Genomic DNA, 20,330 nt, shown 5'->3' with positions numbered 1-20,330 from the left:
TTTTGGATATCGTTTTTGTGGATTGTGGAATTTTATGTGTTTTTTATTGGTGATTCCAAGCTTTTTTTTTTTTAAGGAACCAATGGAACTGAACCAATCCAACCCATTTTTTATGGGTTGGTTTGGTTCGGGTTCATAATTTAATAAGGGTTAGTTTGGGTTAGAAAAATACACAAACCAAATCATAAGATTGAGCCTAAAATATCCCTAAATCCAATCCAACCCAACTCATGAATATTCCTATCTCTAATCTCTATAGATTATGTAGTTGAAGTAGATGGAGATTAGGAGAGGGAGAAGAAATTGAAGTAGGTGAGATATAAGTTTTTGTTTTGGTCAATACTTCCAATAGACGTAAGAGAATGGGATGGAGCTCAAACGTTGATCCAATGTCTGAAATTTCTCACAAGGAAAAAGAAAAAAAGAGTGGGAACATGGCCCATTGCCTTGCGTCAAGGCATTGACTTGCCTTTCGATCTAAGAAGTGGCATATTTCTTGCCTTTCATTCCTATCTCTTCTCAAATAATAATACTATCATCATTTCATCTAATCAAATTCAATTCTTAGCTTCAATTATATATTAACTTCTCCACCCACCTCCCCAACACACCCAACAGTTTCTCCAACTTTTCCCTTTTACTCTTCTTCACCCAACCTTTTTCACAATCATGAAGCAGCCTCCTCCCCCTGCTCTGTTTGCTGCTTCTCTTGCCTTCTTCTTCTTCTTCTTCGCCGTTGCCGATCCCGATTTGCTTCAAGACGTTTGCGTCGCCGATCTCGCTTCCGGTACCTACTTCTCTTCTCCACCACTTTCAACAAGCTAACCTCTCTTTCTCTATTTCCATGTTCCCCCAATTCTCTAACAAGGTTGCATAATCATTGGTTTCTAAGTTTAGGGTTATGGGTTTTCATTTGTTCATAGTTAAGAGTAAAGGGTATAGGGTTTTTGTTCAGACAAGACACTTCACCATCTCTATTTGAATTTGTGCCTATGTGGAAGATTTGCTTTTGTTTTCATCCAAAATGTCTTTTGTTGACTTAGAATTGAGTTTTGAGTTTGGTTTCATTCGAAATTTCTCATACCAATGGAGATGCTGTCTAAACATAGTCTACTAGAAGGAAGAAGAACAGGAAAAAGATCAAGACATTGTCCTCTATAAAGGTGGAATTCAGGTTGTTTCAAAGAATTTCCTCTGTTCTAATCCATGTTTAAGCTAAAACGAACAAGAAGGAAAAGACCAAGATTCAAGACACTGTCCTCCCAAGAGGTGGAATTTGGATTGATTCAAAGAATTTCTTATGTTCTAATCCATGTTTAAGCTCAAACTAGACAACATTATAGGTTCTAATTCATAACCAGCATTCCCAAACGGTTTATGTTTTTCAGATACTAACATTTCAATCAAAACAGGAATCAAAGTAAACGGATTCACCTGCAAATCGAATTTCTCAGCAAACGATTTCTTCTTCGATGGATTGGCCAAACCAGGTCTCACCAACAATACCCTAGGCTCACGAGTAACCGGTGCCAACGTTCAATCAATTCCCGGCCTGAACACACTCGGCGTCTCCCTCTCGCGAATCGACTATGCTCCCGGCGGCCTGAACCCGCCGCACACGCATCCACGCGCTACCGAGATCGTGTTCGTCCTCGAAGGCCAACTCGACGTCGGCTTCATTACAACCGCCAACGTTCTTGTCTCGAAATCGATCAAGAAGGGGGAGATCTTCGTTTTCCCTAAGGGATTGGTCCATTTCCAGAAAAACAACGGCAAGGTTCCGGCGGCGGTGATTGCGGCGTTTAATAGTCAGTTGCCTGGTACTCAATCGATTGCGGCGGCGCTTTTCGCCGCATCTCCGCCGGTTCCTGATAACGTGTTGACGAAGGCGTTTCAGATTGGGACTAAGGAGGTTGAGAAGATCAAATCAAGGCTTGCACCGAAATAAATAGAACAAATCAATGGAGGTTTTCTGTAAAATTGAAATTGAAAGTGAAGATTGTGTTTGGAATTTGATTTCATTTTGTTGTTCTTCTGATTGTATTGTATTTCTCTCTTTCTTTCACTGATTGTTTGAATAATAATTGGGATTTGGGGATTTGTTTCTCTTTTTTTCCAATCATTTTTCAATGCTTTGAGAACAATGGTAGATTGTGCAGTGAGTTTGAGCTCAATTAAACTCATTTCTGGATTAGGTCAAACGTTTGAATCCTTCGATTTAGATATAATATTTATTTGATTCTTACCCTTTGAAGATTTTTTTTTTAAAAACATGGTTTCAACAATTGTAATTTTAATTTAGTAACTATGTTTTGATCTTTTGGGATAGTTTCAAGCGAGTAACTATAATTTGACCAACACTTGTCAATTGAATGTAGTTTATGTATTCTCATGACTAAAAAATTAAAAGTTTAAACCTCTCAATCATAAAGATTATTAAAAATAATTATTGACAATAATCAATCAGTTAAACATATATTCTCGATCAATAAATCAAGAATTTGGATCAATGTGTTATGCGTTAGTTAACCATAAAACAAAGTAAATAAAATCTTCATTTCTAAAAGCTTGAAAGAAAGAAAACAAAATTGAGACTCTTATAATTTTAAAATTATTAAGACCAAATTGAAACTAGACCAACCATGGAAGATTTTAAAATTATTATAGTTGCCAAATTGAATCAATCTCAATCCATGAATTTAAAATCAAATTAGTAAATAACATTTTATTAAATTCATTTTTGTTTCATTGAGAGATACACCTCTGATTCGATCAAAAATACAATATTAAATATATCAATAGTGTGTATATATATTAATTGTTATAATTATTATTAAATTGAATTAAATAGCATTATCTACATGATTTTTGTACTCTAATGGCAGATCATTACGTCAAACTTCCATTCATATTTGAATTTTGAAGCAAAATTTTCAAAATTTTCAAGATTTTATATAGTTTTGCCCCATTCTCCGCGTGAACCAGGCCATCTTAATTTAATCTCTCCCAGTATATCTTAATTCATAAACAAGAAAAGGACATAAGTATAGTTCAATATTTGAAATATATTAGGTTGACCAAGTTTATCAATCCATAATAAAAATTGGTGTAATTATAATGAAATTTTATTGATAGATGTCATGTTCGGAAAGAATGGACCACAATCATAAATGTAATTGAATTTCTTTAATCACATTTACTTAAAATTATGAATCTATCACATTTATCATCATCATTATCGTTATTGTCATTGTTTTAGGTCAAACATTATTTACGTGAATCTTGGTTCTATCTTTAGAAGCTATGGAACAAAGCATGGATAAATGACTCGTGGGATTGACGTGAAAGAGTGAGGATGGCTATATTTCTATGAGCAAACAGATACAAAATTGAATTTGAATCTAAGGCCACATTTACCTTAGGAAAAGGTAATAAATCAATGATAATCTAAAAAGTGGGTCACATTTGATTATGTTTGTTTTGTTTACTTGTGTACCTTAATTGTAATGAAATGTGAAACCCACTTCTAAGTTTGTAAGCGAATAACACAAACTAATTGGTGCAGAAGTCGATTAATCCTATTGTGTTTGAAGATCACGTGGGACCGACTAACCTATATCATGATCCTTATTGTTACTATTACATCATTTGAAGTATGGATCTGTCACATCTATCAGCATATATCACATAGTATCAATGATAGATTTCAATAATTGAAGTATGGATCTGTCACACCGATAGATTTCTATCAGCATCTATCACCTAGTATCAATGATACTTATATCAGTTTCTATCATTGATAGATAGACTTCTATCGGCCTTTATTAGCCTTTATAAAAGAATATTAAATTTTGCTATTTAATGTTTATAATTTTCCTTATTTTTATATTTTTAAAAATATCAAAATGTATTCTACTTTTAAAAATTAATTCTTTTTATTCTTACATTTATTATTGTGTTCTCAAAGAATGAATAACACATTCATGCATGTTGATGAGTGCTATTGCTAATATAGGTATAGTTTAGAGTCCTATAAAATAAATAAGATAAATATTATATTATTTAATGGATTAAACTTGAGCTTTTGAAAGTTGGAAAACTCAAACAAATAAACGTAGTTGTACAATTATATGTTCATTGAAAGTTCAGTTTCTTAACCGTGAATATGGATGGATTTTAATTTCAAGAAAAATTACATTTTTGATCTTTAAAATTTTTTATTATATTGCATTTGAATTTTTGAGTTTTCAAACTCGATAATGTTAGTGGGTAAAATTGTTGATTTTGAAAAGTACTCGTAAACTCAAATCCAACTTAATCTAAGAAATTAAATCGCTTTATTTCAACCGTAGTCTAAAGGTTTCAGCCCAAAAACATTGATCCAATCAATTTCTTCCAAAAATCACTTTGTGATTTTACTCCCAATTATTTTCATATCTTCTTTGATTTTACTCTCTTCTTCCCCAACCAAATCTCTATAATTCTTAGTTTTCATCCCTAAATCTCTATTATTTTTGTAATCTCTGTGATTCTTAAGCAGTCGTAATTAGTTATTTTTCTTCCATACTTGTTTTATTTTTTATTTTTTCTTCTTCTTCATAGTTCCTTTTGGTTCATTTTCTATTCAATGCATGTTTTATTTTTGTGTTACTAGATTCTTTTTAGTTTCTTCTTTTGGTTCATTTTTTTTTAAATACTATTTTTGGTTCATTCTTGTGTGTTTCTCTGACCATAACAATGTTTTGAAAGTATTTTTTTTTAATGAACCTTCACTGTGGTTCAATAAACATTAATTATTTGACAGAGTTAGAGTTTCTTTTTTATCAATTTAATTTTCGATTATTTCATAACCCTAGTCTAACGGTTGTTATCATACTTTTTTTTTTTCAATTGTTTATTTTAAAAATATCACTGGCAAACTTTCACCCGAAAGCATGTAGATGATACACATCAATGATTGAAAATTTTTTATTAGCTTATGATAGAGGTTGATCAGTGATACTTTATATCATTGTTATATATCTATTAGTAATAGAGTTTTATCATCGATAAAGTGCTATAAGTTAAAAGAAAGTATATCGTTGAAAACATATCAATGATATGTGATTTTTGTTTCTATCTGTTGCTTTTGTCATGAGTAGAATTGTTATCACGTGTATTATGTTTTCTCATTTTCTTGTAGTTTTGTTATTCAAATAAGATATCATCAATTTTAACTATTTTTTTTAACACATGGACAACGAAAAGAACATATACCAAACTAAAAGTACTAAAAAGGGAATAAAAAGGAACTTGTTCAAAGAAGGAGAATCACATCTTCCAAAGAAAAAAAAAAAGAAGAAGAATAAAAGAAACTTGTTATGCATGTTTTTTTATCACTAAGTTCATGTTTATCCATCTATAATCAAAATTAGTGTTATCGTAATAGTATTCCATTGATGATCAATCGTAATGAACATCAATTGTAAATATAGTTGGATTGCTTTTGATCACATTTGCTTTGACATTTTGCAAACATAATCTGATTTTGATTGAAGCAGTTAACTTTGTACTTGTAATTCAATGAATAACGTAATCTTACCGTTATCGTAACCGTTTAGGGTCATTCGATAACAATACCTGCAACGATAAAGATAACTGTGATATAGTCAAAAGTTGAAAAATCATTCAAAAGTATCTAAAAAAAGCTTGTTGGTCTCACATAATTTTCATACACAATCGAATTGATCACCCTCAACTCTGCAATCAGATTGCATTTATTGATTACATATTTGGTAGTGAGCCTCACATTTCATCACGGTTGTAAAACATAGGTGAATAATAACAAACATAATCAAATGAAACCACTTTTCAAATTAACATTGATAGATTACGTTTTTAGGCCACGTTTACCAAATTGTAATGAAAATTAATGTAATCATAATGAAATTTCATTGTTGGATCAATTGTAATGAACTTGAATCACAAACGTAATTAGATTAATTTTGATCGCATTTACCTAAAATTATGAATTTTATCAAGTTTACTATTACCTCTACCTCTACCTCTGAGGGTCAAACGGTAACGGTAACAGTAATGGTAACAGTAAAGATGTCAAAATTAATAATTTTTCAATCAGAACAGTAACAATAATGGTAGTCGTTACGGTAACTATAGCTGTAAAGGTAGTGGTAACGATAATACGTAATTCTCAGGTATAATTAGATTGAGTACCCTTTATTTATCAATCAGATTGCGTTATTCTACTATAAATTTAGATGGGGCCCATGTGTCAGTACAAATGAGAACACAAGTAAATAACACAAAAATAATCAAATGGAGCCCACTTTTTTTATTCCCATTGATCTATTACATTTTCAATAGGATAAACGTGACCTTAGAGTAATAAACATGGCCTAATTGCATTAAATTTATTGTTGATTGATTGTTCTTTTCTTTCTATTCTTGTTTCTTTATAATACGATATTAGTAATAGAATCCTGTCACAGATAGTCTGATTACAATCTAATTTCTATTTCTTTGTAGGTTGTCATTTCACATAACTAGACTTCAAATCAAGACGACTCAATTATCTCTAGCAAATCTTCTCATATCATAGTTTTGCACGACTATACTATGTCCTCGCACCGTTAATGTTATCAAAACCTTCAACACTTTATCATTGCGCCTATACAATGTCGTTTTAACAATCAAGAACAGACAATTAGATTTGGCAAACGTTATAAGAAATATATTCCCTTCCATTAGAGTCAGACCTCAGACAAACCTAGTCCCATCACCAAAGAAAACCTTGTTTTAGAATATATTTCGTCTTCCACCAATTTGGCAATCTCCATAAGAGATGCTTATGCATAGAATTTCTACCATCTCCTCAGAAACCTTAATATGCTAACAATACTACAAAACAGATTCTACTTCGCGAGAAAATTTCGAGTATTACCACGATACTTACTCTTCTAATTCATAATTTGACAAATCATCAAGTAGTATCTTTAATTTATTTCATGAACCTCGTATTATTCTTAAATGTTACCATTCTGGCAAGCAATGAATGAAAGTAGTATAAAAAGAAAATTCATGCTAGTCTTACCGGAATTTTTCCCCTACTTAACACGTAAAGCCCCTGCTAGAATGTACCCTGTTGGAGAATTAATAACACACTTTATGCCATCTACCTGTATCACTGAGTCTCACAATGCCTTACTCCCTGCATAAGGGAATCAGATAGTACTACCTCATATTGTAGATAGAATAAAGTTTTTTATTGTTCATTACTGTATAGACTGTACTCTGTAGAGTTTTATAAGTAAACAGCAATTGCAAATTCATAGATAACATTAGTGCAAAAACAAAAAGGAACACTTAGGAGAGACCAAATCTAGGTATTTCTGCCTATTATGAAATTATTATTTCAACAAGACTGCGATTTTAGCCTAAAGAAATGAATAGAACAGCCCTACCATATTCACAGTAAGAACTATCAGATATGTTTTTTCTTTTTTCTTTTTTCTTTTCTTCTTTCATAATAAGAAACCAACTTCCATTAAGCAAATAAAGGCATCCGCCAACTAGCACCCGAGAGTGCTAATGATCACAAAGTCAGTGGTTTGAATCCCCTACTTTAAAATAAAGACATCCTCCACCCACACAGTCATGACTCATAACTAGTACATGTTCTTCAACTAACAACTAAAATAAATATTTATCTATAATGGGAAACTTTCAAGCTAAGCGTATGCACATTTCGAGAAAATTAATAGGACAAAGGTATGACCTACTGCATTTTACATTAAACAATTCATATGATTGGGAAAAAAAAAAAAAAAAAAAAAACCCTTTGCTTAGTATCTTACATAGATCCACTAGGGTTTGAACCCAAAATCACAAAACCATTTGAAACTTGCTTATTTTGACCATGAGACCAACCCATGGAGGTTACCTCCAGTGCATACTGTTGAGATCTTAGAAAATTATTGTTATCGTCTCTCAAAGTGATCTACTACACTTGCTCACACTTTTTTTTTCCTTCTTTTTTTAAGAAGAAACAACTTTTTTATTGATTTAATGGAAAGATATAAAATGTTCAAGAATATAAACTCCAATTTGGAAGGAAAAGAACAAAACATCCAACTAAGCTAATGACAAAAAGATATATATAAGAAAAAATTGGCAAAACAAGCTCTCCAAGAACAAAAAGGACCGAACCAAACACAGACCCTGAAAAATCAAAGAAGAAAACTCCAAAAGGAAAGCCACAGCCGCAAACGCCAAAGAGGAAAGGAGCAAGGCACCATACCCAATCAACAACGCCAAAAACCTCCAAAGAACAGCCATCAAACTGAACAGTCAACATTCAAAAGCAGAAAGACCACCAACGGGACTATCAAAAGCAAGCTCCAGCCCACAAAATGACTTGGCAGCAGAAAACCAACAATTGCAATAGAACCTTTCGAAAAACCAATCTAACTTTTAAGCTTAATCTCATAAAAGGTAATCTCGGTTACTGCACCATATTGAAAGAGATCTTCCTTAGTGAAGGGAGAACGAAAGTGGAACAATGAACTTGACTTAGAGAGACCCGAAGAAGGCATTGGCTTCATAACAATAGCTTTGAAAGAGGGATCAATTGGAGGAGGGACCTCTAATCCAAATTGTTTATCATCAACACCTCTAATCCAAATTGTTTATCATCAAACAAAAGAACAAAGACCATCTCCAGAAAATCTCCATCTTCTCTAAAATACTAATCATCAGTGTGCAGATTTTCTGAACCAATGTTACAAAAACTAGCAATGGCCTCATTGAAATCCTCAACTTCATCCTCCACCACAACTTTTTGGTCACTAGTTGAATGAACAAGAGAAAAGGGATGGTTAAGGTAAGGCTAGACGCTTGAATTAAATTTGCATGCATTTGGTCACAAAGCAATGAATGAGAATGAGGCTTCTTGGAAACTTAATACAGCAAGAAAACAGAAGGCAGACAGCAGTATACATGTGTGTGTTGGTTTAAGATCCACAACAGTACTACTACCAAAGTTTCTAACAGATCGCTAACTTAACTTAACGAGCCAAGACAGAGCGATGAAGAAGAATAGAGAAATAATATTTTTTGATACAAAAGTCTTGATTGATTTGAATACATGCAGAATAAGAGACTCAAGTGCAGAATAAAATAAATCCTTGTAGATAAGCAAAGAGTATTACAATTACAACAATGAAATGCACGCATTCAAAATTCAACAACCTGCTCTGCTCCTGGGTAACACTATAGCTGTTCATAACTAGAAAGCCTCTCTCTCTGATCATTCAACATTAATGTTTCTCAGTCCAAAACATTAAAGGAAATAGTACATGTAAAATCGTTGGTCATCCAGGAGGCAACAAAAAATGTAAAACTCCTTCAATAACCATAGAACGCACATGGGATTTTTAAATGCCAAAAGTGAGGAATGCAAATATTGATGCTTGGTAAAGTTAATTTGGTCAATATATTCCTTTTGGAGTATTTGTTCCAACTATCAACATACATCAATAGTCTAATAAACCAAACAGAATTCCAGTCTCACCTAATACTAAATTTCTCTCATTAACATAGCAAAGAAGAGATGGGGGAAAAGTCGATCAAATCTATCAATCCATTGACAACATTAAATATATTGAACACAAAATAGAATTATCAAATTCATCCGGGAGACAACAAAAAATGTAAGACTCCTTCAATGACCATAGAACTTATACAGGATTTTCAAATGACAAAAGTGTGGAATGTAAATATTGATAATCGGTAAAATTAATTTGGTCAATATATTCCTTTGGAGTATGCAGGCTACTATCAAGTAAACCAAACAGAAGGCCACAGTCTCACCAAATACTAAATTTCTCTCATTTGCGTAGTAAACAAGAGAAGATGGGGGAAAAAAACAAAAAAAGGTTGATCAAATCTATCAATCCATGGATAACAATGGTAACATACCTCAACAAGCAAAACCCAATTAAATTTAATGTTTCTGTCTAGTGTCCACTTGAACATCTGTCAAACAAAAACCACAAAACAAAACCAGAACAATATCATCAAACTCCAAACAAGTATAAACTATTAAGCTGTATTGTATTGACAAGAGAGCAAAAAATGAATACCCAAGTGAGGATTGGATTCTTTGGAATAGAAATCATTCTTCTCAATGAGAACTTTCAACATTTCATTAGTGAACTTCCGATTATTAGGATCAGTAGGAGACCCATTCTTAGAATCTGAAATTGAAAGTTTGGTAAAACAGAAACCACAACCCTGATTAACACTCCCATCAAAACCCCTCTTATCCGAAGAATTTGTTTTTCTAGTACAAGTAACAGAAGAAGAAGAACAAGAAGAAGAAGCGCTCTTAATCCTCCGACGAAGAATTTGTTTCTTCGCCTTTCGAAATGGATAGAACATCACCTGTTTCGCCTTTCCAAACCCCTTTTTACCCATCTCCATTTTCCGATCATCATCAAACTCATCATGCCTGATTTGTGTATTCGCCATAGTTTTACGAGTCTCGTCGTCTTCATCATCGCCATCGTCATTAGCACCACTGCAACCAACATCTGAGATATTATTCTCAGCATGTCTTGATTCCAACATATAGATATGTAAATTCCCAAACTGAAAAAGAAGAAGAAAAGGGTGAAGAGAACAGAGATTGGGATGGAATTGGATTGAATTGAATTGAAGAACAAAATGGGTTCTGATAATTTCTTCAAGAAATCTAAAAATTGAAACTTCCAAGTGATGTGGGTCAGGAATGAACAGAGGCAGGTGGCGCCAATTTTGTGGATTGGAGAGTGATGGGCAAATGGGTTTTTACTTGGATGATTTTATCTTTTTGCCTTTTGTTCAAAGAAAGGTAACAACTGACAATCTGATTTTCTGTCTCTCTTTTTTTATTCTTCCCTTTTTTGAAAATGAAAAATCTATTATGAAATTAAGGAGTTGGAATATGAAAGATATAATATAATAATAATTTTATATAATAATAATAAATAAATTATAATTATAATTATAAAATAACCAAAATTATAAAATTGGACAATGTAAATTTTAGTGGAATTTGGTGTGGATTTCTCACCAATGAGTATATCATTTTAAGATCCACTATTTATAGAATACTGAATTACTACAAGGCATCATGAATGGTGACACATGGTTTTTGAGATACTAAGCAATGGACATCTATTTCGTATTATAATATTCATAATACTCCGCCTTAGATGCCTATATATATATTAAATATGTCTCGTTAAAATCTTACTAGGAAAAATCCAATGGGAAAAAATCTTAGTAAAGGAAAAAGATTACATATGTCATATAATACATACTCCTAAAAGAATACAATATATTTACTCCCCTCATGAAAACATCCCTTGAGATCTCTAAGCCGCATTTCAATGTTGTGTGCCAATTTTTCAAAAGTTGTGGTTAATAATGCCTTTGTAAATAAGTCTGTTAGGTCATCCTACGAACAAATTTGTTATACAATGATATCTCCTTTAATATATCATCCTTGATTTGGGCTATGCAAGCTGTGTTGTCTTCGTATAATATGGTTGGAAGATTTTTATTAGAAGACAAGCCACATGTTTTACGAATGTGCCGACTCATTGACCAAACCAAAATTAAATCGAATTGAATGCTTATAAAATGCTCTGATACCATTGTTGGAACATACCATCGTGTAGCGGAAGTGACCGGGATTTATAAGCACTCTAATTCATTAATTTTGGCATAAATGAAAGCATGCTTCAGCGGAAATAAATGGATTTCGTGACATACCTTTGTAGAACTTCCTCAAAGCTTGAATTCCAACTACAAATCTCCTCTAAATCTTGTTGTAGACTACCCCAAGATCTTCCCTACTTTTCTCTTGATGCTCTAGATTGAGTTGTGGGACTCAAAATAAGCCTGAATTAAGGGAATTCAGAGACAAACTCATTGCAACAACCCAGCAGAAGAACAACTTCTTCACACGAATTTTTCAGAGAAATTCTTTCAATTGCATTGCCTCAAAATCACTCCAATCTCTTCAATATATTGCAAAACTCATGCAAAGAGATTAGCTTCATGAGATGCAGCTCATGATTGGAGTAAATGAAGACCAAGTTGATGGGTTTAGTATGAGCAACTTGAAGAAGTAATAGAAAATGCTTATTTTCCATTTTTGTGTTTTTTTTCTTCTTTTTCAATTTCTCAAAATTGATTTCATAAATCAATTTATTTAATAAAATTAAAAATATTATTAATTTTACAAAATTAATTTCTTAACAAAATTAATAAATAATTGTTTAAACAATTTAAATAATTCTAATTAATTTAATATCAAATATTAAATAATTTTTATAAAATTTCATCTTCAAATATTTAAATCATATTTAAATATTAATTCTCCAATTTCATTTAATTCTAATTTGAACATTTCAAATTAACTTATCACGCTAGCTAATCCATTTACGAGCTAGTAGGGATCTCACGGACCTACAGATCATGGGCTCCAACGGTCCGAGATTAATTGGCTAAACTCATTAGACTGAACTAACACCCATTCGTTAACTATGGGTGATTCCACTAAAGCCCATAGCTGAACTCCCCTAATTGTAGACATATTATGTCACTCGATATAACCATGATTAGTAAGTTAACCCTTCACAGGTTGTTCGTAATAACGGTTGGGTCGAATCTTTGTTTTACCTCTGAAATTACCTCTTGTTCCTTAAGCCCCACTGATCCCCTAATGAACAATTGATTTGTGATCCAATCAACAAATCGAATCCCTTTCGGGTCAATGAGAGGGTGAGGCCTCTTGTTCAAGACCCAGAATCAGCACTTAAAAGGAACAACCTCTCTACTAACCCTAATCGGGTAGGAGTGAATTCCATTTTGCACCCTATATCCCCAGCTATTCATCTGGTCTTATCCCCAAAATGTTAGACTTATTAAGTAGAGACGTTGGTCTACTCTCACCGTTTGCAGATCAAAGGATAATCCCGAACAAATAGAAATTTATAGTTAGCTCATGATTAAGTCAAGTTACCTAAGTCATCGCTTTGAAATAGTCAGTCTCAACGTATAAAGTAAGAGTGACTGGTTTCGTGGTCCGATCTTGTACAAAACTCATTTACACAGGACGTCCCCACTCCTCATGTCCCAACATGAACGAATTAGGATCATTTCGTTTGTAACACTTTACAACTCTTTGTAACAACTACAGAGTAGGCCGTATCCAATAATGTTACCAGAATAAGGCACCCAACCTTATTCATATACTATAAAACATTTTGACTATTTGCTCGAACCTGATCCTCTTGTATGTCTCTACATAAAGTTCAAGTACTCATGTAATAGTCAAGGGACTTTAGTTTATTGGATTTCTAAAAAAAAAAAGCAATATATTCAATAACAACTTATTGAATTTTCAGAATAAGTTATATTGTTTACAAACCACGAGTTTTAGGATTTAAAACCCAACATCCATAAGGTCCCCTTCGTAGCTCAATGGATTCAAACTGAGGATCAATTCTTGGTGTTGATTTGAATTGTTCAAATTGACAAGAGGTAATTTGATTATATATGATATGATCAGTGTGGTGTATGAGATGCATCTAGTGGAGGATTAATGTAAATGAGATTTACATTAAGTGTCATGAAATAGAAAAAAGAGTTATGGTTTATATGTTTCATGAGATGAAATATTAAAACTGTAGGTTATAAATATATTATGGTAAGTTAGTTATCATTTATACTTATAATAATATTATTTATTGGATAATTATCTCTTTTTCTCTAATAACCAATTGAGTAGGAGGTTATTAGTGGTTTCATGGTAATCGTGAGATAAAAGGAAAAATGTTTTCCTAATTTTGGTAAGTTAATTTGAGTTTTCCAATCTCAAAAATTACTCACAAAATAGTTGTCAAATAAATAAGATTTATTAAACGATAGCTTGGAGTTAGCTAAGCGATCGTGGAGTGTTCTTGCACGATAGACACTCAGCTAGACGATGAGCTAAACAATCGCATAGCTTTTGTAGACGATCGCATAGCTTTTACTAAACGATTGGGCATCGGCCTATACGATAGGTTGTTTCATCTCCCACTTGCTCAATCATTAACGATTGTTCTTCCTCTGGTTTTCTGGCTCTAACCAAGTCCACTCAGAGTCCACCCTCTAGATTCTCACACCGAGAATACCAAGGTAACCTTCTTTGTGGTGTCATACTCAACTTGACACAGTCAAGGTTCTGTGGAGGCCATTCGCGGTGTTCGAGGTGTTCGTGACCATGGTGATTGGTTTGTTCGAGTTCGTTGTGTTCGTGCAGTGTAGCCGTCGTGTTGGACGAACGTTCGTGTTATTGTATTATTGTGATTGAGCGTTCGTGATTAAGGAACTTGAAGATGAATCTTCAAAGGTTTGTTAATTCCTTCCCTTGATCATGTAGTAAAGTATGCTGTAATTTCTGTTTTATGCATAACCATATGTTTCCTTTTGTGATTTTAATTGTAACGTTCATATATGATTGAAATTTGGAAAGATCCTTTTGCTGCTCATGGAAATCCTCGTGTTCAATTTCCTTCACATGTGTCAACATATCCTACCATCTCCATCATTGGTTGACAATATGAAACTCATGCTTAGCCTTGTGATGCCCTAGAAGTGTCCCTCTATGGAAAGTATTTGCATTAATCAATATTTTGGTTAACTCCTAAAAAGGATATGATTGTAGTTTTTGTTTCCAATACTCAGCCTACCCAACGACGACACTTGTTGGGGCAAAACTACAAAATCCAAAAGAATATGTTACACTTTTGAGAACACATTAAAGTTGTTAATGATGTTCTGACTGAATAAATGATAATTAAACATATAGAAATAAGAGTTATTTGATATAATGTTTGGTTGAGAATGTCTCAATCAGTGAAGGAACATTTGACCTACCCTACGATGGCACTTGTTCTAAATTACTGGAGTACCATTGAATTAGACATGATTTATAGGGTTAATAAAATTTAATGCTAAATTCGAATGGATATTTGATTGCATGCTATTAACTAATATATTTTATAAATTTCAATTTTGTATCATTTTCTCTCGTGATTTTAACTTTAATTACCAATATAAGTCAAAATTTGAGAAAAATATTACTTGAAAAAGTACTATTGACACTATTTTAATCGCAGTTAATTTTCAAATTTTGTCTTTAATTGAGAAATGTTCTCAAAGTCCTGTTGCCACTTCATGAATTTTTCATGAACCATGTGATTGATAAATCACAATTGGAGAGATAGCTTATATTTATCTCCTTACTAACGTATTTGATATCAAACGTGGAAGATAAAGGACAAGACAACAAAATATGATATTGAAGTAAATATAAGATAATTATCTAAATAATCTCAAGATTAAGTATTATGTTCCAAGAAAATAAATTACGTGACTAGAGTGGTAAGGAAATTTTTTTCAAATTAGCTTGGGGAGTTACACAATGAGAAATTTTGGAAATACCTCAATGGGAAGAAAAAATAATAATGAAAGTAAATTTGATTTATAGGATTTTTTGTGGAGAATAAAGATTCGCACCTAGATAGTTAGATAAGGATTCACTATCAAATTTTTCTTTAGTACAATTAGATTTTAATTTTTTGAAAATACTTAATTAATGATGTAAACTGATTTCTACATATTGGCATTGGGAAGCCCATCTCACTTAGTGTGGTGGGAGACATAAGATGTCATAATTGTTACTTATACTGAAAATGGTGTTTTTATCACTATAAGAGAAATTCGATTTCTCAAAATTTTATTACTAAGTAATCATAAAGTATGGATGTTTAATGTAATAAAGTGTATTTTCAAATATTAATATGTTCAGCCTTAAATAAGTACAATTAGTATGTGTTAAAATGTTTAACACATACAAATACTATACTGAGAAATTCAGGATTATTGAATCCAGAATGGAAAGACAAACTATTTTTTCCTAAAAGATACTTTATTAAAATTACTAGTACAGGTAATTCTCTAAAGGTTATGGTTAAATTACTTTGCATGTATGAAGATCTTGCTTTTCATGTAAGATTATCATTGCACCTTATTGGATAAGGTTACAAGACCAAAGAACATGTTTGGTTTACACATTCGGATTTCACAGTGAGGGCATTAGTTCTTCGGGAATTCGAACTACAAATACCAATATAAAAGTGATGGGAAATGAAACGATGGCTTGAATTTACAAAATAAGAGAAAGGAAATGAAAGGGATATAGGTGAACCTGTTGAAAGTTTGCGAAGGACACCGGAGCGACAAAGGACACAGGAGCGGTGAACGGCAGGCGAGCAGCGAACGAGAGGGGAGCGGTGAACGCCACACGAATGGCAAATGACACGAGAACAACGAACGGCAAGCAAACAGCAGGCGAACGCCAGGCGAGCGGCGAATGATCGAGAGGGGAGTGTCGGCTAGGGTTTTTAAGAATGGGATTATTGGGGTTATTGGGGAAGAAGAAAGGCTTCTGCCCGAATTGGGTGTTATACTTGATCTGGTCTCCTGACGGCTATCAACGGCCATCGGGAGATCCATCAGGAGTTCCTAGGAACTCCCGACGAATAAATTACAGTGTCGAGAGTTACTATAGCTCCCAACGGGTAATGTCCCACCATCGGGAGACAGACCTATGTCCCGACGGTCCCTTACGTCGTCGGAAGAGACCCTATCTCCGACGATCGATCTCCCGACGGCGGATTTAGGCATCGGAGGAGCTTCTTTTTCTTGTAGTGTGGTATGATGAATGTAAAAGCCGAACAAACATTGTAAATATGTCATCAATCTTATTGATGAATATTTAGTGTATGAGTATTTTTATCTAGTGCAGCTAAAGTCTTTTCTTTGATGAGTTCAAAGAAGTTAAAATAAAGTTTAAATCAATTAGGCAAGTCTATTAAGACATATTCTGATCAAATCATTAAAGTACAGAAATTTCAATACTACACCTAATTGATACACTAGAAAAACCACATTTCTTGACGTTTGTAATTTTTCGAATTTCTTTACACTCACACAATACTTGACGTTTTAAAAATGTCAAGTTTAAACTATTCTGTCTTGTCATTTTAAAAAAGTCTGAGAGTTTTTTAAGGTTAATTTAGTGAGTATTAAACTTCCTTAATGCTTTTTCCCCAAAATTTATGCATGAAGTTTTCCCACTTCCTGCCTTAGCTTCCCTCTCAAACAAAACCACCTCCCTCTCGCATGAAGCATTCACGTTGTCGCCTCCTTGCACGAAGCGTTCAGCCCAAACCCAAGTGCCTTCGTCTCGAACTTTTGTTTTCTTGTTGAAGCGTTCAACCCAAGTTTTTGTTTTCTGTATTTCAGAGGTTGTTTTCGATATTTTAAGATTTAGAGGTTCGTATTTCAGAAACTAACCTTTTGTTTTCTGTACTTCAGAGGTTCCTGTTTTAGGGTTAAGAGGTTTTGCATTATGTTGATTGCTTGGTTTGCATCCGTTTGCTGTCAACTTGAGCTCAAGTGTCACTGCCATCCCTGATGTGTGTAGCTGCTCGCTCCATCCACGATTGTTCGCCGCACTCCAGCCGCCGGACGTTGAGGTAAGGTCACGTCCTCTCTCTCTTTCTTCCGTTCATTTTCTCTCTCTCGGCCATCTCATCTCTGTGACCTTGCTGCACTCGCCATCACCGCCGTGTGGTTGCTGGAAGAGCCAGCCAGCAGTGCTCAAGGTGAGGTTTTTGTTATGATTTGTGGGGTTTTCAGTTGAGTTTCTGGTTTTTGTGGTATGAATTAACTTCAAATTAGCTATCCATGTTGATTCAAGGCTAAATTTGGAGTTTGATGAAGGTCACAACAACTGTCCAACAGATTAAAGGTGTACATAAAGAGATGAGAAAAAAGGCACATAAAAAATTTGAGTAAAAGTAACTAGATGGATGAAGAAAGTTAAGAACGTTAGCTTGATTGTTAAATGATCTTGATATTGTTTCTATTATTCAAAATTTGGTATCTGCTTTAATCTTTTTATTTCCATGTTGTTTTTTGTTCATGGGGTTCGGTTAAACTATCTTAGATCATCGATTATTCTAAATATATGTAGGAAAACAATTAGATGAAAAGAAAATTAGGGTTAGGAATTAAAGCTTTGGTAAAAGCTTTTATTCATGCTAAGTATTTGATTAAAGTTTTCTCTTTCATAAATGTCACTCTGTAGGGTAATTATTTAACACTTCTTACATAAACTTTATTCTAAAACACTTTATTTCCTCCATTGCTTTAATTTAATATACATGTTGACTAAAAGAATCATTTGCTAATACTTTGAATGATTCCCATTCCTATTCAAAGTTATATATATTTAGCTTTAACTTTCAAAGTTATGATCTGTTATATATTTGGATTGTTAATATTATACAATCCAAACATATTAGATGTGGCTGGACTAACTTCTGTTTTGCTGCAGGAAAAGAGCATCCAGACTCCTGAGAAGACACTACCAAATGGGAAGGTAAAGCAAGTCTTCTTCTTTGATCCAGAGATAAGTTTCTGCCAAACTGAGTTTTTCTTTCTTTCTTGTGTGTGTATGATTAAAATCCTTGTTTCCTGTATTGGACTTGTGCTATTAGCTTTCATCTTTTTGATAATTTGATATGTTTTTCCAGAATTCTTTATATACAAATTTTGTTTTTCTGCAGTCTAATTGCTAAATGGTGAGTGGTGATTAGTACTTGTATGTTTAAGTTTTCTTCATTTATTCTCTCTTTCTTACTTTCAAAATCTTCCAATTGCAGTGTGTTTTGGTTTTAATATATGTGAGAATTTCAATCAATTCATTCATATTATTGACAAGTTTGATTTTATTCTTTTTGGAAACATATGATACTTGTAGCTTTGAGTCGAAGATATGCTAAGTTGGTTAGAGCCAAAAGTAAACTTTTATAAAGCCTTCAATTTTTTTGGATGAAAGTGTTGGGATTGGTGTCCTAAATTTCTTGGATTCTCGTAATTTATAAATATTGTATAAATAAATTGTTATTAATAAAATAATTGTTATTTTATGGTATACACTCAATCCAATAAACTAAGATCCCAGGTTATTTTATGTAATTTAAACAAGTACGTAGAGATATACAGATGGATCTTGTTTAAATAATGACCTAAACGGTCTGTAGTAAATGGATAAAACTGGATACTTTTTTCTGGTGACACTACTGTTTTGTAGATGTTACAAGTGTTGTAAAGTGCTACAAATTATCTAATCTTAATTATGTCTTATTATATAACATCGTTAATAGTAGAGACTTACATTTCAACAGAATGACCATAGGTGACATGACTTGAATCTTGATTGAGTTGTGAACTCCTACCTATTAAGGCGGTTTTTTGATTTGTATTGGTGAGAGTGACCAGATTGTCAACTCAATATGTCTACCATTTTGAGAATTCGTCTGATTGAGGAGTTGAGCACAAGACGGAATTCATTCCTTCACTAAAGTCGAGGTAAGTAGATAAATTGCTCTCTTAAGGGTCGATTTCAGGACTTAAACAATGTGACCACACCCTCTCCTGGGCATAGAGGGACTTGATCAAATTGAACTCTGAATTGTTCATTAGAGGGATCAGTGGTACTTAAGGAGTTAGATGTAACTACAGAGGCAAAACGATAATTTTGGCCTAGTTGTACTTCCGAACAATTTATGAAGGGTCATCGCACTGTTGACTGGTTATATCCAATAAACACAAAAATATATTTGTAGTGTGAAGAGTGCAGTTGTCGGTGTCAGTCTTTAGTGCAGTGACCAATAGTTAATGAATATTAGATAATTTAATTAAAGAGTTTAATTAATTATCTAAGTATCATTTGGAGTTCCAATCTACAGGTCCATGAGATCCCCTCTGTAGCTCAACAAGGATTTATTGAAAATTATTTTTGGATTAATTTGAATTTTTTAAATGAACTGAGAAAATTAATTATATATGATATAATTAATTAAATTAATTATATGTGATATAATTAATATAATGTATTAGATACATTATAATATAAAGTATTTTGAGAGGAATTAAATATTTGAATATAATTCAAATATTAGTTATATGGATGAGATTCATATAATTGAATTTAGTATAAATATGATTTATATTAAATGTCCTGTTAAGTTATATTGTATTTGATACAATATTGTATTTTATTTTATTTTAATTAATGGACTCCCTCCCCTGATCTCTCTCAAAGCAGTACGTGGAACTAAGGGGTTGTAGGTAGTTGTTTGATCTCTCTATTTTGTTTTCCA

General features: G+C 32.9%; 2 protein-coding genes across 4 annotated transcripts; one reads left to right on the top strand and one right to left on the bottom strand.

The window, feature by feature from the left end:
- Positions 1-350: 350 nt before the first annotated feature.
- Positions 351-2,106, top strand: LOC120079013 (germin-like protein 5-1). The gene is made up of 2 exons (XM_039033182.2): positions 351-787; positions 1,413-2,106. The coding sequence occupies exons 1-2, from the start codon at positions 670-672 to the stop codon at positions 1,946-1,948; spliced, it is 654 nt and encodes a 217-aa protein (XP_038889110.1). The 5' UTR covers positions 351-669; the 3' UTR covers positions 1,949-2,106.
- A 3,239-nt stretch (positions 2,107-5,345) lies between these two features.
- LOC120080390 (uncharacterized) lies at positions 5,346-10,962 on the bottom strand. Of its 3 annotated transcripts, XR_005482503.2 has the most exons (4): positions 10,140-10,962; positions 9,976-10,032; positions 7,091-7,207; positions 5,346-5,619 (listed from the first exon to the last, which is right to left on the bottom strand). XR_005482503.2 is itself a non-coding variant. In XM_039035041.2 (3 exons), the coding sequence occupies exons 1-2, from the start codon at positions 10,624-10,626 to the stop codon at positions 10,001-10,003; spliced, it is 519 nt and encodes a 172-aa protein (XP_038890969.1). In that variant the 5' UTR covers positions 10,627-10,962; the 3' UTR covers positions 6,961-7,207; positions 9,976-10,000. The 3 variants fall into 3 exon arrangements, 2 of the variants coding, with proteins under 2 accessions (XP_038890969.1, XP_038890968.1); XM_039035041.2 differs by lacking the exon at positions 5,346-5,619 and having other exon boundaries at positions 6,961-7,207; XM_039035040.2 differs by lacking the exons at positions 5,346-5,619; positions 7,091-7,207 and adding an exon at positions 8,072-8,843 and having other exon boundaries at positions 10,140-10,960.
- Positions 10,963-20,330: the final 9,368 nt, after the last annotated feature.

The sequence above is a fragment of the Benincasa hispida genome, chromosome 6 (assembly GCF_027475165.1).
Source record: "Benincasa hispida cultivar pf3 chromosome 6, pf3_genome.v1.1, whole genome shotgun sequence".
In the NCBI taxonomy this organism is placed as follows: domain Eukaryota; kingdom Viridiplantae; phylum Streptophyta; class Magnoliopsida; order Cucurbitales; family Cucurbitaceae; genus Benincasa; species Benincasa hispida.
This window is presented reverse-complemented; position numbering and strand designations above follow the sequence as displayed.

What these genes read in the sequence shown, in the direction of transcription:
- LOC120080390 (XM_039035041.2), bottom strand. Translation starts at nt 10,626, where the DNA reads ATGTTGGAATCAAGACATGCTGAGAATAATATCTCAGATGTTGGTTGC. An exon ending in AGAATCCAATCCTCACTTGG is followed by an intron (nt 10,033 to 10,139) that starts GTATTCATTTTT and finishes TTTGTTTGACAG; the next exon opens with ATGTTCAAGTGGACACTAGA.
- LOC120079013 (XM_039033182.2), top strand. Translation starts at nt 670, where the DNA reads ATGAAGCAGCCTCCTCCCCCTGCTCTGTTTGCTGCTTCTCTTGCCTTC. An exon ending in CGTCGCCGATCTCGCTTCCG is followed by an intron (nt 788 to 1,412) that starts GTACCTACTTCT and finishes CAATCAAAACAG; the next exon opens with GAATCAAAGTAAACGGATTC.